The sequence below is a fragment of the Mastacembelus armatus genome, chromosome 7, assembly GCF_900324485.2.
Source record: "Mastacembelus armatus chromosome 7, fMasArm1.2, whole genome shotgun sequence".
NCBI lineage: Eukaryota > Metazoa > Chordata > Actinopteri > Synbranchiformes > Mastacembelidae > Mastacembelus > Mastacembelus armatus.
This window is the reverse complement of record NC_046639.1, coordinates 20,744,144-20,761,092: the sequence shown is the minus strand read 5'-3', so window position 1 is coordinate 20,761,092 and position 16,949 is coordinate 20,744,144. Positions and strand designations below refer to the sequence as shown.

General features: G+C 41.1%; 1 protein-coding gene across 2 annotated transcripts in view; it reads right to left on the bottom strand.

Annotated features, from left to right (window-relative positions):
- Positions 1-837: 837 nt before the first annotated feature.
- lamb2 (laminin, beta 2 (laminin S)) overlaps positions 838-16,949 on the bottom strand; it is a 35,714-nt gene continuing 19,602 nt past the window's right edge. The window contains exons 10-36 of one of the 2 annotated variants that reach the window (XM_026331391.2): positions 16,614-16,802; positions 16,123-16,302; positions 15,533-15,645; positions 14,369-14,448; positions 13,840-13,975; positions 13,563-13,721; positions 13,063-13,190; positions 12,842-12,974; positions 12,550-12,742; positions 12,177-12,320; positions 11,479-11,710; positions 10,858-11,027; positions 9,856-9,891; positions 8,168-8,392; positions 7,836-8,053; positions 7,628-7,724; positions 7,016-7,197; positions 6,737-6,927; positions 6,305-6,489; positions 5,861-6,102; positions 5,158-5,361; positions 4,656-4,800; positions 4,352-4,559; positions 4,083-4,224; positions 3,806-3,982; positions 3,558-3,717; positions 838-2,693 (exon numbers count right to left, since the gene is read on the bottom strand). In XM_026331391.2, the coding sequence (XP_026187176.1) occupies positions 2,557-2,693; positions 3,558-3,717; positions 3,806-3,982; positions 4,083-4,224; positions 4,352-4,559; positions 4,656-4,800; positions 5,158-5,361; positions 5,861-6,102; positions 6,305-6,489; positions 6,737-6,927; positions 7,016-7,197; positions 7,628-7,724; positions 7,836-8,053; positions 8,168-8,392; positions 9,856-9,891; positions 10,858-11,027; positions 11,479-11,710; positions 12,177-12,320; positions 12,550-12,742; positions 12,842-12,974; positions 13,063-13,190; positions 13,563-13,721; positions 13,840-13,975; positions 14,369-14,448; positions 15,533-15,645; positions 16,123-16,302; positions 16,614-16,802 (4,406 nt within the window). In that variant the 3' untranslated portion in view covers positions 838-2,556. The remainder of the gene's footprint in view (positions 2,694-3,557; positions 3,718-3,805; positions 3,983-4,082; positions 4,225-4,351; positions 4,560-4,655; positions 4,801-5,157; positions 5,362-5,860; positions 6,103-6,304; positions 6,490-6,736; positions 6,928-7,015; positions 7,198-7,627; positions 7,725-7,835; positions 8,054-8,167; positions 8,393-9,855; positions 9,892-10,857; positions 11,028-11,478; positions 11,711-12,176; positions 12,321-12,549; positions 12,743-12,841; positions 12,975-13,062; positions 13,191-13,562; positions 13,722-13,839; positions 13,976-14,368; positions 14,449-15,532; positions 15,646-16,122; positions 16,303-16,613; positions 16,803-16,949) is intronic. The other variant, XM_026331392.2, reaches the window with a different exon arrangement.

Genomic DNA, 16,949 nt, shown 5'->3' with positions numbered 1-16,949 from the left:
ATCCTATCCTATTGAGCATCTTTTAAAATTCTTGGTATATGCAAATTATGCATGATATATGCATAGTCATAAATAGTTTATTTAGAGACATATAGCACACATGGGGCAGTATTATACAGTATTTATATTGATTGCTGGAGCTCTGGCCAGAATGCGCTGGGGAAACTTCAATTGAAGACCATGTTCAATAATCCAGAGTCAACATTCAGTGGTGTTCATGTCAGCTCTCCATAGGGTCTATATTCCCACAGAGTAGGCCGATAGGGCCATGGCCATTCTACATCAAGACCCCTGCTATTTTTAAACAGGGGTCTTATCACAAATGACAGCCTTTGCCCTATGTCATCCTCTGAGTCTGCACTAACATCATGCTGAGAGTGATGGTGCAGGCCTTGTGATGCTCCTTTACTATTTCCTTTTCATAATTAAACACACAAGAACATCATGAGAACTTGAAAAAATCAAACATTTTACATCATGTTTCATATTAATGAAACATGAGCAGTTTGAACTTATTTCTTTCCTTTTCCTGTCATTTTACTGTTGATACTGCTACTCATATGATCAGACATTGCTGGAATTATTATATAACAAACAGTGAGGTCTGCAGAGATGCAGACTTCATTAAAACCTTGTCACATAAAGGTCACATGACAGCACTCAGTAGCACTCTTACAGAGCATAAAAATAGAAATGTGACATCTTACACCCTCCAGAGCATTGGGTGAATACATACACATTCAGTCCACAGGATAGCAAGATTAAAGACAGTAAAGACACTTTGCAGGGTCATCTGACACTTGATAAAGATGTTTAAAGATGGTCCTTCAACAAAGAGAAATGTTATGTGACTTTTATTCACAAAACTGTACACTGTAAAACTTTACACACACTGCTTTTGGTTTTTCTGCTTTGGCATTTAACTGGCTACCAGGTGGTGGGCAGTCTGAAGGAAATAGGTATAGGAAGTTAGTTTTCTGGTTTGTTATGTTTATGAAAAAAACAAGTTCCATACAAACAGTAAATGAGTAAATGATCAAGATACTGGCACAGTATAAGGCACAATTTAAACACTGTACATACTGTAGAATACTATGTCACTTCAGTTAGGCAGCAATTTCTGCAGACTGTACATATTCCATCACACTGTATTCAATAAACAAACATTCACAATCTGTGGATCACAAGTTTGGCACTCATAAATTAATCCTAGTGACATGATAACTTAAAGAAACAGTAATCCATTTCCACTGGTTAGCATGTTCATGAGTGAGATTTAAGGCAAGGGCAGGCTGGTATTCTTTTTACCTTTGGATAGAGCCAGGCTTACTGTTTTCCCGCTTCAACTTTCTGCTGATCAAGTACCTACTGGCTTCATAATGAATGGACATGTTTCTGAGTGGTATTGATCTTTTCATATAGCTATTAGCAGGAAAGCAAGAAAGCCTTTTCCCCAAAAGCATTACTTTAAGTTTGTCTCGGGGGATAGTGCCAGAGGAAATGCCGTTTTTTTCTTATACCAGGTTTTGTCATCAGTACATGTCAGACTAAGGTAGTAAACCCTAATATCTTCTTGTTTAATTAGTTCTGACATTTCTTCAGATATTTCAGTCACTTGCAAAGACCAACACCAACATACATAGAGCAATAGACCAATCACACTGAAAGCTTATAGTGCTGTCTATATTATTCCTGTGCAGCATCCTCCTACTCCAGGCAGAGGTGGTTTACATCTATTGACTTACGAAATCAAACAGTTCCTTTTCACATAAATTGTTTCCCTGTTGTTTGTATAATGGCAGACATAAAAATAATTTCTAGCACCAAAGTCTGTATTATTTTTATCTGAAAATCCTAAAATTAACAGCCACATAAACACAATAATCCTGTTAATCTTGTCCTACGTCATCCTGAAAAGGTACATGTATGTCTTTAGAATAGATAGGGACTAGAGTCTAGTGTCTACACCTTTGGCTTATTTAAAAATAATGTAAAACAAAATAATAAAGGACTCAGCATTTTCGCTTTTTACATCTTTATCAAAAATAACAGATTTTCACACTGATTTTATGTCCCAATGCATCTAAAAGCAACATTTCCTGCTGCAAGAAGACACGGTCCACTGCAATTTCATAACATCCTCTTGTGATGAGCACAGCTCAGAATATACTTCTAGTAAAAAATGGGGAGAAAATGATGACGAACTGCTGATTATGCATTTATTACTCTAAGTAAGAAACAATGTTTAAACTATAGCTTTATGTCTACAGCTATTTGCAGTTTATTAGACCCACCCAGATCTATGTATTATTGATACAAAGAAAACTTAAAAGACTGATATCAGACAACCTTTGTTTTATATTCAGTTTTAGATTTATCTCAGTGTGATAGCAACACTTCTTAAATACTTACAAGATGATTTGGACAAAAAAATAAAGCAAATTCATTTGCAATATGACAAAATAATCACCCAGCCTTCTTCTTTAATTTGTATCTGGAGGAAATGGCAAAATAACAGGATGATGGACTTGTTTCTTTGTAATACGGAGTAGTGAGTTACTGGCATGTGTTGTAGATCTGGATCTGTTTGTTGATGTCATTGAGGATGGCTTTCATCTTGTCCTCCAAGCCATCGAGCTGACGAGCTTTCCCCTCCAACTTCCTCTGGTTCTCCTCATAGTTCTTTTCCAGCTCTGTGAAAACAAGGAATTTCAGGAATGTTTGCATCTTATAACCTGGAATTTGCAACATGTGCTAGTTTAAGCATTTTTGGAGTCATTCTTTATTTGGCTGCTGCCACCAATAGACTGAGGGAACACATGACTGAGTTTCACACTGCAAATAATTTGTCAAACATTAAAATGAATCCTATGGTTCCTCAAGGATCAATTTTAGGGACACTACTTTTCAATCTATGGTGTCATGAGAAGGCATTACATCTTTCCATAGCTATGCCGATGATACACAACCCTCTCTCCTAATGCCACAGGGCCTACTGGGGCTGTTTTAGTTGTCTTTAGATAATTTTTACTCTTATATCTAAACATGAACCTACCACCAGCAGGTGGTTATCCTAGCTTAAGGAACATGAAAACTGTACCGGAAGAAATCAAATCACATAAGCTAGGTTTATTTACCTGTAGACAGAGCCAGGCTATCTGATTCCAGTAGTTAGTTTTTTACAATATTGTTTTACCATATTTGTATGATTATTACCTTTTAACAATTGTGCTGTAAGGCACTGAACTGATTGCAGTAATCTACCTGAAAGGTGCTGTATAAATAAAATTTAAATGAATGGCTGAGACTAGAACTGAAATTATAGGTTGTAACAATTCCGCCAATATCTTTTCTGTTTCACATTTGTTCATTTTAACTTGCATTCAAATAGTTTTCTGTTAGTGTAAATGGCAACATATAATTTCAAAAAAATCTGTCTTTGTAGTCTGTTTTGTAAATGGTGCAACATTTTTCTCAAATAAAGGACCCACAGTTTTCTTTCTCTGTCTCTTCCCCTACATAGATTAATAGACACAAACATAGATATTAATAAGCACCTGCTAGTCTCTGCAGCTTGTTCTGGGCATCTTGCAGTAGCTCCTTTGCTTCATCTCTGAGGCTCTCAGCCTTTTTCTTGGCATCCTGCACAGCCTTGGCCTTGTTGTTCACCCGCTGCTGCACCTCATTGTATTTATCTGTCAGCTGGCCATCCAGAATCTGAGCATCAAGACAGGACAAAGGTTTAACTGTACACTTTTCATGAGGCAAAATATGTGCACACACACACGTGCAAAGAGATACACACCTGCTTGGCTTCGTTTGCCTTGTCTCGTGCCATGGTAGCTGTCTCTTCAGCTCGGGCCGCTGCCATGCTGTTGTTGGCACGTTTGGTCTTCAGGGTATTGATCTCTCGTCCCAGTTTGCCCAAGCGATTCACGGCATCCGTCAGGTTGTTCTCACTGTTGGACATCTCTGACTCAATCTGTGGAGCGCACAACATGAATTCTGATCCTTCTGAAACAATGCCATTACAAAGTTTGTGTTTTTAATATGAGCTAGTGTGTTTTAATGTTTTGGATTACTTGCGCCAGTTTGGTCTCAGTCTCCCCTATATCAGCTTTGGCTCTCGCTATGGCCTTCTCTGCTGATGTTTGGACAGTCTTGGCATCCACCAAGGCCTTTTTTACTGTCTCTGCTGTGGTCTTTACCCCCTCAGCACGATGCCTTCAAAGAAACAAAGTTTTCGAAAGTGTTTTTTTAGGAAGGATGAATAAACATGAAGTGCTCCTGGTTAAGATAAATAATTTTTTAATCAATACATCTGTTTTACATCTAAGTCTGCTTTGACTACCTTGCTCTCTTTGCATCCAACAGCAGTTGCTCTGCCTTGCGCACATCATCCTGGGTCTGTTTGAGGATGGCATCCACATTTGAAAGACTGCGAACCCGTTCCTTGATTTCATCAGCAAGCTCTCTGATCTGAAGGGGTGAAGCAGGGATGGAGAGCTCCAATACATGGTTCGCGACTTCCTCAATACTGTCTGGATCTGCTCCCTCCTCTGAGAGAAAAATGAACAGAAACAGCAGGATTGAGACAATTAATGTTAGTTGCTAATGTTGTTAGTTAGTTTAAAATGAAAATCTACTAGACTCACGAGTGAGGAAGTCCCTGATCTGTTTGATGAGGTCTCTCAGGTCATTGTTGGAGCGCTCTACTTTGTTTTTGGTGGCTGTGGCTTTGTCCAGAGCTGCTTGGGCTTTGCCTTTGGCCTCCTCTGCCTTGGTCTTGGCCTCTGCCACCTGCATGAAAGACAAAAGTGCATCTAAAATTACAAAATCCATTCTGCGATGTACTGTGCACAAAAAATGTGAATTAGTGTGGAAATATATACCATAAAAATTCCACTCAGAAAAATAAAATAATTAATATGAAATTAACTGATAAAAAAGATAAATTTGACTTAACAACTCAGCTAAAGAGATACAGTGAGAAAATCTTAACTGTGTTCCATTCTGGTCTGACAATAATCGGACAAAAAGCTTCTTATGCCTCCAGTACAAATACTTCTTCTTTATACTAGTGCAAGGAGGAAGCTCTAGAAACAGATATGATGCCATATACTTTAAATAACTTAAATCCAAAAGCTTAGAAACTACCTTAATAAAGAGTCCTTCCACCTCTCCCATGGCTTTGTTCAGCTCCTTCTCTGCATGTTTGGCTCGCTCCAGGGCATTGCCAGCTACTGCCACAGCACCGTTACAGTTCAGGCCTCCACAGTGACGGTTCCCATCATCATCACGGCAACCTGCACCCCCACAGGGACTTTCCCCACAGGGAGCATCACCTGGGGCACCACATACCTGTTGGCAGAGGTGTACATGTAATTGTAGTTTTTTGGGTAGTATTATCATTAATTTCTGTCACCGATTTTAATCATGTAAATACTTATTATCCTATTGAAATAGAGTATGTCTGAGAGCAAGGGATCCTAATAATGGGAATTCTACCCAGTGTGACAGTTAAGTCTATAGTTAAAACTAAGTTTAAGTTTTAGAAAAATATCTACTTTGACAAATCAACATTTTAATCTTGCTTTTTCATATAACTACATCAGGCAATATCCAAATTCAATTATTACAGAAAAAACTGTCAGCTCATCACCTGCTGAACTAACATCACTAGCATAACCAAGTAGTTGACCTGCTTTTGTATTTGTATTTAGTGGAGAGCAACAAACAAATTTCCAGGAGTGACAGTTTATTTTTATCTTCTGTCTGCTTTTGTGCAGCTGTAACCACAGATGCTATTAAACTCTGTTAGGGCTCACAGCTGCTACAAAGAATCAAAATAACATCATACCTTCTCATTGAGCTTTTTCATGTCCAGGCCCTGTGCTTTGGTGTTGAGGTCTGTCAGTGCACGCTTATTAGCAGCATTTTTGCGGTTGAAGTCATCCTTCTTGGCGGCAATGAGGCGCTCAGTGCGTCTGCGGGTGTCTGCAGATTGGCTGACTGTGCTGGGCCTTGTGGTTGTTGATTCATTAGCACGCCGCTCCGCATCACGGGACTTGTTGTAGGAGCTACGGATGCTGTCGTATGCACCTAGAGGAGAGTGAAGACAGAAATGTAAATTTTTTGTTACTGTCCTCAATCAAAGTCATATTGAAGTAACTTTAAGGATCAGGGGCTACTCATTTTTGACACAGGGATGAAAAGATGATTAGGAATAATTATGTTACAAGTGATTGAATCTGTGTAGAAAAAAAGTTAAAGGAAACAGCTCTGTTCTCCTGCTTTTTCTTACCAAGGAAATTCGAGTTTTTGAGAATGTCCAGCTGGTGGTGCAGTTGCTCTGAAGTGAGGTTTAGTTCTTTAGCTTCTCTCTCAAGCACGCTCAGCTCCTTGCCTGCCTCAGAGTTGCTGTCCTGGACAATGGTTAGGTCTCCTTCTAACCGATTTAGGGTGTCAGTGGTCTCACCAATCTGTGCTCTATAGGACCAAACATGCAATTATTGAAGGCAAACACGTTTTAATCCTGATTAGATTTGTTTTGGACAAGCTGAATAAATTTGCTATTGGTGTTGAAGAAAGTGATCAATTATTTGCATTTGGGGTAACCAAATGCAAATAATTGATTTGCAAATTTGCAAATAATTGATAATGCAAATAATTAATCTCTGAATCAAACATTTTACATAGAAAATTGTTACAATGGAGTGAAACATAGCAGTCATACCTAAGATCTTCAATAAGCTCCATTAGGGTAGTGACAGCTGCAGCAGTGGCATTGCGTGCATTAACAATTCCCTGAGCTTGTGCCAGTTTCTCCTCCAGGTCTCTGAATGCTTTCTCATAGGCTCCAGTAAGCCCAGTGGTCTGAATCTCATGGGCACGCTCGGCTAAAGCCTTGGTACGCTCTGCAAGGTCCTGGTAAAAACACAAGTTTGTGAAGAGAATGCTTATAGAGGACTCCTATACAACCACATATTGTGCTGACATTTGCATGAAACCACACCTGCACAATTCGGTCCCAGTCCCCGAAGCACTGGTGACAGGGCTGACAGTTGGGGAACTGGCCAGAAAAGCCTCTGGCACACTGGTCACAGCGGACACCAGACACCCCCTGCTGGCAAACACAGTGGCCCGTCACACGGTTGCACTGAGAGGTCTCGATGCCACGCCAGTCACAGTCACACACTGGAAGGAAGAAGGATGGGACATGTACAGTGAATATAAAATACTGTACCTCAGATCCTGTGCAAACTCGTTTCTGGGCAAATCATTCCATGCATCTCTAAATTGTCCATATATATAATTCCAACATATTCACATATAGTATTTTATCAGTTTATAAAGTCTTGGTTACTTTGAAACAGAAAATGTTTAACACATTCATTTTAAACCAATTAAGAGACTTTAGAGGTACATGACATGAAATAATATAGTTATTTTGGGTATCTAGAGTTTTAATGGGGCCTGTTGTTTTTCAAGTGTAGATGTCTATTTCTCCTAACTGTAAATGTGCACAGTACTCTGCACAAGTTGTCATGTTTTGTTTAGATTTTTGCCCCATTAGCAGCTAGAGCCCTAAGTTTTTGTAATGAATCTAAGTTTTTAGGTTTCTAACCTCTGCACTGTGTCCTGGGGTCTCCCCAGTAGTTCTCCTGACAGTCTGTGCAGGTCTTTCCTCCGAAGCCATCACGACACTGACACTGACCAGTAAACTGCGTGACAGAAAGTGGAAAAACAGGTATGCCACATGAGTTCTGTTTGAGTAAATGAGAATCTCAACATATTCACAATTTCAGTACAGTTTAGGTCCAAGTGTTCTGCACCTCATTACATGAGGAGGTGACAGAGTTGTTGGGGTCACAGCCACAGGGTTCACATCCCCTCCCACTCGCCAGGTTCCAGTGGTTGGGGGCACAGTGGTCACATGTCAGGCCGATGACATTTGGTAGACACTGGCACTGTCCTGTGATGCGCTGGCACACACAGTCTTCACGCTCCATACACTGGTTGCGGTCAGTACCCAGGTAGTTACATGTGCACTCTGGAGGGGAAATAGGCAAAAAGCATGCTCTAATCACAGTATAGCTTTCTTTGGAAAAATATTACAGTAACATAGAGGCCACGATGTAGATGTTTTTCAGTGAACGTTACTCACTCCTACAGTTGCGTCTGGAAGCGTCCCCAAAATAGCCGCTCTTGCAGATGCCACAGTTGGGGCCTTCAGTGTTGTAGAGACATTTCCTGCACTCTCCAGTTTGCCTGTCGCACGCCTCCAGGTCTGACATGTCTATGTTGTTGTTGCACTGGCACGGCTGGCAACGTCCTCCAGGTTCAGACGGGTTACCATAGTAACCTGGGGCACATTCCTCACATCGAGCCCCTGTGTTGAGGGGGGAAAAAAGCAAATACAGAAGAGCATAAAATTTAAAGTGAGAACAGAGCTGAAGAAGGAAACATGATATTATCATAACTACTTTAATTAACACTGATTTATATAAGAATAGGTGAAGTGCTCTACAGGATTTCTCAAGCTGTTTTAATGGTGTATGAAACAGCAGGATGCAGGAAACTTGTGAATTTACAGTGATGAGGACCCTCGCCATAAAATAGATTTTGCTAATTCATTAACTGGGACTAAGATGTTTTCAGCAGACATGTCCATTAAAAAAAAAACATGTTAATCCAAGACTTTGATTAACAAGTCTCAGCAAAGCATGGGCATTATTATATTAATACAGTTTTTTGCTAGAATAAGTCGTTACTTATTAACACTCGGTGGTTAACCAGCTCTCATTTATTTACTGTCCCTGACAGGAGGAGTGTCAGTTTGTTGGGTACAGCAGATTTTTTTACTGATTATAAAAGAGACAGTTGCATTAATCGGCAGTCATTTAGATTCCAAGTTTTTGACATCATGTCTCAGTCCACTCCGGGAAAACTCCACAGAGACCAACAGAGACATCCTTGCAAGATATCATCCCACACTGTGTTGTGCATTGTGTTTGGCTTTATCTGTACTAAGTCTGTCATAGATTATTGCTATACTGTACTGCATTATGCAGTTAGTTTAATGAGGCTGTTTTCCACATTTTTTTCCTCATTTGATGGACTCAGAAGAAGAAATAGTTGGCAAAGGAGACAGAAGGCAGAAGGAAATTACAGAGAGAAAAAAAAAAGAAAAGGTGAGGAGAGGTAAAGAATAGAGCTGCGCTGGCAAAAAAGCTGAAGAACAAGGATTTACATGAGAGAGAAACAGAAAAAAGAGAAAGTCAGATGAAGGACAAGAATGAAAGAGACAGGGCAAAGGGAAACAGTGAGCAGAAAGAGGGAAATCTGGGTAAAAAGTGATGTCAGCTATATTTTCTTTGGCTTTTTCATCTTAACTACTGTACCTCTCTCTTCCTGTACTTTTAAAAGTCAGTGATTTGATGTTAATCTAAAAACAGGTATGGACTTTTGGACAATGATAGAGTGGACATCTGAGAGACAGTAGCTTTCAACCTGCTCCATTGTGCTGTATCTGAAAAGCCAGGCCGATTAGAAAAGTGTGTGGATACATTGTCCTGTCAAGACAGCTCTTGACTGTCTCTTTGATTTGACTGCTCAACCACCTTCCAGCATTCACAGTTAAACCTACTCCAAACAGAAGAATCTCACACTGACCCAGACTCAGAATCAACCTGTATCAACACAGGTTAATGGTGGCACAGCACCATTAATGGAAGGGGTGCTGAAGCCATGCATGGGTAGGACTGGTAAAGTGGAGGGTTGGTGGAAAATAGAGGAGGAGCAGGGAGAGAAGGTGTAAGGGAAGGGATGGAGGGGTCAACCTTTATTACTCACGCTTAAAAATGGTCACCCCGGAGCGTTTAGCAATCCCTGTGCCAGTAATACAGGGGAGGGAGGAAATAACACAGGTTACCATTCACCAGAGTCCACTGAGGAGCATCAGTTCTTATCTCATCTGAGACATACCCTTTGCCCTGTCATACAAGATAGAAGACTAGAGTTTTATAGCTTAAGTGTTTCAGGACTATTCTGGAGGAGGATATACTGTAACCCAGTGCTTGACTCAGTAGGGCAACTTGAATAATAATTTTCCAGAGTATGGTTGACTCTGACATGGATGATGATGAGCTGTGTTAGACCAGCCTGATATCTGGGAGAGATGTTCATACCCTCCAGAAGATGCCTCCTTTTTCCATGGGCAACATACAGTATTTAAACAAGCAACTCTGTGAGGCTGCTAACAACATTTGCAGTGCTGTAAGTTAAACTGCTGATGTTAACATGCTACAGGTGCATCATGACAACCAGGACATTTATCATGTTCACTACCTTATCTGAGCATGCTAACATTCGCTAACTAGCAATAAATCTAAAATATAGCTGAGGCTGACGGGATGTGATCAGTTCCACCTCTTTGGTTCAATTAAAATGCATCACCAAATGATCCATTTTTGTTCCTTTACTTAAAAAACACACCAAAGAAACAATTCGGCTTCATATATTAGACTCAGGTGGTTTTTGCAGTAATGTTTAAAACCCAAACATTGATTGCACAATCAAAACTATGATGCAGCATTTTTCAACATCTGTTCAGGTGTGCCACAGGTTCAACAGGTATTTACAATGTCTCTCACTCTCTCTCTCTCTCTCTCTCTCACACACACACACACACACACAAACACACACACACACACACACACACACACACACAATTGGACACATCAATGACTTCATCAGCATCACTTGCTGAGGATGAGAAAGCACGGACTGACTGAACTGGAAGTACAGAAGAAATATCAAGACAGAGCAGGAGCTCAGGGGTTGTCTTATGTTTACCTGTGTAACCCTGGTTACAGTTGCAGATGATTTGTCTGTTACGGTTGTCCTGGTAACAAGAAGCAGCAAAGTGGCGCCCACTGTTAGGTCCGTCGGGGCATGGGCATGGGCGACACTGACCACCAGATGCTAAGCCCAAAATTGGGTTACCATAGTAACCATTGGCACACCTATAGAAACAACAAGGGAGTGAAATCAGGTCAACAGCACAGTTAAAGGTGACACTGCTCAGCTTAAATGGGGCATCTAAAGCATAGTAAATTACCAAATCACATTACTTTTTACTTATTACTTTACATTTTAGTTAACCAATACTCAGCTGTTGACTTGTACCTTGCAAAAAAGTTCCTGTGAACTGTAACTAACAACTGTCAATTTAGTAACACACATATAAGGATGTACAGTTATTTTCTATTGTCATATTCATACTTGCTGTTACATGATTTTCTTTTAAAACAATCAAGCCAAGCCAATAAGAACTCAGTCTTCTTTAAATGTCTGTCTTTATCCATAATATTGATGTGAGGATAATCAAAGCACACTACTAAAAACAAACCAATAAGTTATATGTAAAGTAGACCCGGCACCATGTTGCTTGCCAGCCTCATACTGAACCATCACCTTTCACACTTGTCTCCTCCAGTGTTGTCCCTGCAGTTGATGCAGACTCCAGATCTCTGGTCGCACTGGTCTGCGTGTCCGTTACACTGGCATGGTCGGCAGCTGGGGAAGCCCCAGTGACCTGCCTGGCATCTGTCACAACGCTGGCCAAATGCTCCTGTGTGGCACTGGCAATGACCAGTGAACTTGTCACAGAGTCGACTCACTGAGCCTTGCAAGCTGCAACCACATGCTGGCCAGATGGAGAAAGGGATGGAAGCATAGGGAAGAAAGGAGGATGATAGGAAGTGAAGTAAAGAGAGGAGAAGGAATCATTGAGAGAAGAGGGATAGAAAATGAATGATTTTAGTGGGGCTTTGTAGCTGTGCACTGAGAGACAGTAGAGGGCGCCAGCATCTTACACTACAACTTACCCAAACAACTACACAATATTCAGGTGTTCAATAGAGTGTGTAAATTCAGATTACTCCTCTGACTGGCATCATTTTCATTTGTAAATAGAATAAAATATCTCCAAGGCACTTGATTTAAGTTTCAATAAAACTGCTTTATTTGTTGTTGCACCTTAGTACAGACTTTACTATGTCTACTGGCTGAAAAACATTAGTCTAGTTAGAGAGTTAATTACATGGAAATGGTGTTATGTTACAGTTTAAAGTAGCCTCCCTAAACAAAACGAAAAAACGAGAGTTTCTCACCTATGCAACCTGAGGGTCCAAAGCCGTATGTTCCTGGAGCACACTGGTCACAGCGCCGACCAATCACATAGGGCCTGCAGTGACAGTGGCCCCCACGGACATCACACAAGGAGCTGATGGACCCCTGAGGGTCACAATTACAAGCTGAAGAAGAACCAAGAGACACAGGCATCAAGTCACTGAACTCTAACATTTGAATTATGACATGGACTAACCTACAGAGTATGCTGGAGCTAAGCAATGGTTAACAAAGTCAGCACATAGAAGGGTGGACCTGACGTGACAGTGAACATTTGGAGCCTACCAGAGAATGCTATGGGCAGTGTCATTCAAACAGGGCAAGATCATTGAAATGAGGTATTTTGTCACTCACGCAGGGCACCATCATTTATGATTGCTGACATGCTGGTGATTAGCTTGGCACAAATGTCACTCATCAATGGGCGGGCCACACTCTTTGCCCCGTCGTGACAGCGGTAACGCTCATAGGTCTGTGTCCTGCTGTTTGAGGCCGGATCCCCCATGTTGAACATTTCCATGGAGGAGTGACGTGGCATCAAGGCTATCTGCAGAAGGACAGGGATTTATGAAAAAGGGGGTGTGCAATGAAAACTACAATTCATAACCCAGGTGTTTATTTTGGAAGACTGGTAAAAGAAACTCACTGAGTCCACAAGCAGGACAGCATTGGCCGCTCCGTTAAGAATAAAGTTGGCATCCTGATAGCGTGTGAACTCAAAGCGAAGTGTGTAAGTCACACCTCTCTCCAAACACACTGGCTGAGGGGGCACCATAAACCTGGGGTAAACACAGTCAGCACACAGTTTACATCAGTGCCAGAGTCTGTGCATGTATCTGAATGTGTGTATGTGTTTGAGTAACAAACCTGGCTCCAGCCACCAGGGAGACAGTGAGTCTGTCATCATCTGGGATGGTGTTTCCACAGGGGCTGCTGGTAGGAATTGGCCCTGGACGGATCACAGTTATGTGCACCTCCTCCCAGTCTCGGGGCATCTAGACAAAATTAGTGTTTGGTTAGTTTACAGTAAAATGTATGTGTGGCCAACTTGGAAGAAAGGACATGTCTCAGAATTATTTTCTGCAAGTAACATAACCATGTGTTATTGATAATGAGCTGAAATATGCCAAACCACTGGTATGCTCCTTTACAAGTCACTATTACTAGTAAATGGACCTTTGCATATAAAGGAAAGGTCATGTGTTTATTCCTTTTTACAAACCAAAATGTAAAAATGAAAAGTTGGTTGGTGATGGTTTTATGGGGGCTTATATGGGGGACTATTTTCTGCAGTCATGTTATCAGAATAAGGAAAGCACTTGTCCTGAGTATATAATAACAATGATGACAGATGAATATAAACAGACCTGTGACTCGTAACGAATGAGTAGGTCATATTCCATGGAGTAGGGGATGTTACTGATGAGGAACTCCAGGGTGCCTCCCTCAGGTACCCGAGCAAAACCAATGCCCGTCCAGGTAGCAGGGCGCTCCGGCTGGTACTCCCTGATCTCCAGTGTACAGCCCTAAAAATATACAGATGTCTTCAGATTTAGTGTGTACATAAACTGCATTTTCAATCTAAAATGCCAAAGAATCACTTCAGCACAAATGTGTGCCAGCGGAGAATCCAAGTTGGCTCACCTGCTCCATTTTGGCAAACTCAGCTTCATAAAGGAAGTGATCCAGAGCCATGAAGAAATATCCTGACTCCACCTGCGTACACTGCCGTCCTGTCATGTGACTGCGGCAGCGGCACTGACCACTCTCCATGGAGCAGCTGTGAAGAATAATTTCAACACGGTTAACATGCTCACAATGAGAATGCTAACATGGTGATGTTTACTCAGTTCATGATTTCAGCTGGTCATGTTAGGAGTTTAACATTTGTGTGGCTAGAATATACGTTGTTAGATTTTCTTATCACTAGGGAACTGAATCGTGTTGGAATACAGGATGTTAATCTCTGGGGGTGCAGAAGTTTCAGAAGAATTGAAACAAATTACTGCTCTTCAGGCAAAGGTGCAAATCAATAAATCTAAGTACACAAGCTGCTTCTGTTAACCTGACACTAATCTATGAAACACAATAACATTTGGAAGGGGCTCTGTGTTGTGCAGTGTAACATATGATTTGCGACCCAGTGTTTAAGTTAAAGTACAGCGTCACTCACTGGTTGTCCAGGGCTCCTCCAATGTCACACTCACAGCCTCTGCAGCCGTTCAGGTCATGGCTCAGCGCCCAGTGCTCAGGCTGAAAACACAGCACAGAGGGAGGGCAGGATGATTGGCAAACAGAGCAATCACCCAACAGATAAACATAGTGCATTATTCTCAATGCTATTATAGAGTGAGAAGGGAACATCCACTGCAGTAAGTGTGTGTGTGTATGTGTGTGTGTGTGTGTGTGTGCGTGTGTGAGAGTCAAACAAACTGCATTCAGCTCTCCAGTCCAATAAAACAACATTCATAGCTTTGGTGTAAATCATCACTGCCCCAGTTGTTTCTACTGACAGTGTGAGATTTTATTCACAGACACACAGCAGCTCAGCAGCTTCACTTTTTAGCTTCATTGTATTTTGACTGGTATATTTGTTAAACTCCACTATTCTTATCCTGTAAACTTGTCACTTCTTTACCAAATTTTGCAATCCTCTTATCTACTGTACACCAATGCTGGTCAGTGCTTCCACACGTATATGCTAGATGTCACAGTTATCTGCAGAGCTAAACTCAGAGACATCTTATTAAAGACAGTCAGAGTTAGTAACCTTTCCTCATCTATATAATTTTTACTGTCTGCATTTTTGTTTCTAAAATGAGACTTCACAGGGTTATTGCACAACAGGATCCACTTTCGGACCAGATCCAGCCCCTGACCATTTTAGGCCTGCTGTAACCCACACCAACCGGACAAATCCCTGGGCTAAATTTAGACACATGGCCCCGGCAGGTGCTCACATTCCTGCATATACTTTTCCTAGCTGAGCAGGTTTTGGAGAAGAGGGTAAATTATTACAGGAAGCTGATCAGCACCTAACATCTCAGGGCTGGTGGGCTTAGGAGGCACTGAGAAAGAAACACACAACGGAGACACCCAACAAATCCAGTGTCTACAAATACAACTGTACCATTTTAGTGAGACATGGTCAAAATGAAGAGCCAAGACAATGTCATATGTGTTTTAGAAGGTAAGGAAAAAAGGTGAGCAAAGTATTTTGTTCACATTACATTAGTACTTTGGACATGGATTAATAAAGTCAGAAAGACAAAGAAAAAAATCAATGATAAAAATATTTATAATATTCGAAAGTCAAACTCTTTTGTCACCATCTTACCAAACACTGGTCACAGCTGCGCCCAGTGACGAGACGCTTGCAGAAGCAGTCTCCACTGACTGGGTCGCACTGAGAGCTACCTGACACTGTTCCTCTGGGGTCACAGCGGCAGGCTGGAGGGCAGGGGGCACAGGGCACAGACACAGGGAGACACTGATGAGGTTGCTCAAAGGTAGAACATTTACTGCAGCACAATGAAAAGACAGTACTCAGGGCTGAAAACCCTCTACATCTCTTCTGCATTTTTGGAAAAAAAAAAAAAACCAAGATCGAATTAGTTGTTATTTATAGAAGATTCTCCTAAAAGGCTGGTAAAACTGAACAGAGAGGCTTAGTAGCGAAGACTGTAACAGGAACAATTTAAAGGATCAAGCTATGAAGCATTTTTATACAATAATAAAACCTTATTAATAAAGTAACAGGTCTTTACTAAAACAAAAGTAAATGTACTGAAAAATGTGACACCCCAGGGATGTAACACTGAACCAACACCTCTGCTTGTAGTTGCTCTTAGCATCTCACAAACTGGACGAAGTGGGTCATTATCACATTTCTATGTTTGCCTGAATTATAACAGCAACTATACTCACGTTGGCAGCCCTGAGGGTTCTCAGCACTCAGGCCGAAGAAGCCGTTCTTGCACTTGTCGCAGCGCAGTCCTTCGACATTGGCCTTGCAGCGGCACTGACCTCCCACCATGCTGAGGGAAGGGCTGGTGTGGCTGTCGCACAAGCCTCCATTCAGAGAACCATCAGGGTCACAGTCACAAGCTAACAGGCAAACAGGCAGAAGCCAGGATTTAATGCATGATAAGATCAGTACAACTCACAATTACTAGATTTTAAGATATATATTTAGTTTTCTTAGATATTTTTAATTTATACATGCATGCTTTATATTATATTATATTATATTGATGATAAACAAGAATCATGACTGATTTTAAAGTGTGTTTTATGTCTGGCTTATGACTGAGATGAATCGAGAATTGTTATGCAATCAGACCTTCAGATTTTTAAGGTATACCCTATAAGCTGTACATCAACAATGACTACACTTACACATTCACAAACACACTCACCAATGCAGACTCGTGGGTCCCTGATATCTTTACTGGGATCTTTATAGTAGAAAGGTTTGCACATCTCACAGTTGCGTCCCATGGTGTTGTGCTGACAATCATCACACACTCCTCCACTGATTTTTCCTGTGGCCGCATATACCGCCATATCAAAGTGGCAGGAGTTTGAGTGGCCATTGCAGTTACATTCTAAAAAAATAAGAACATATTTATTTTAGACTTTGAGAAGTCAGAATTAGCCATTGCTGATAGATTGTTATTCTTTTTTTCCAAGTGTTTACTGTCCCCAGAACACCTCAATTTGTTACGCACTGTGCTTTTGCGGTTACTGTTGTT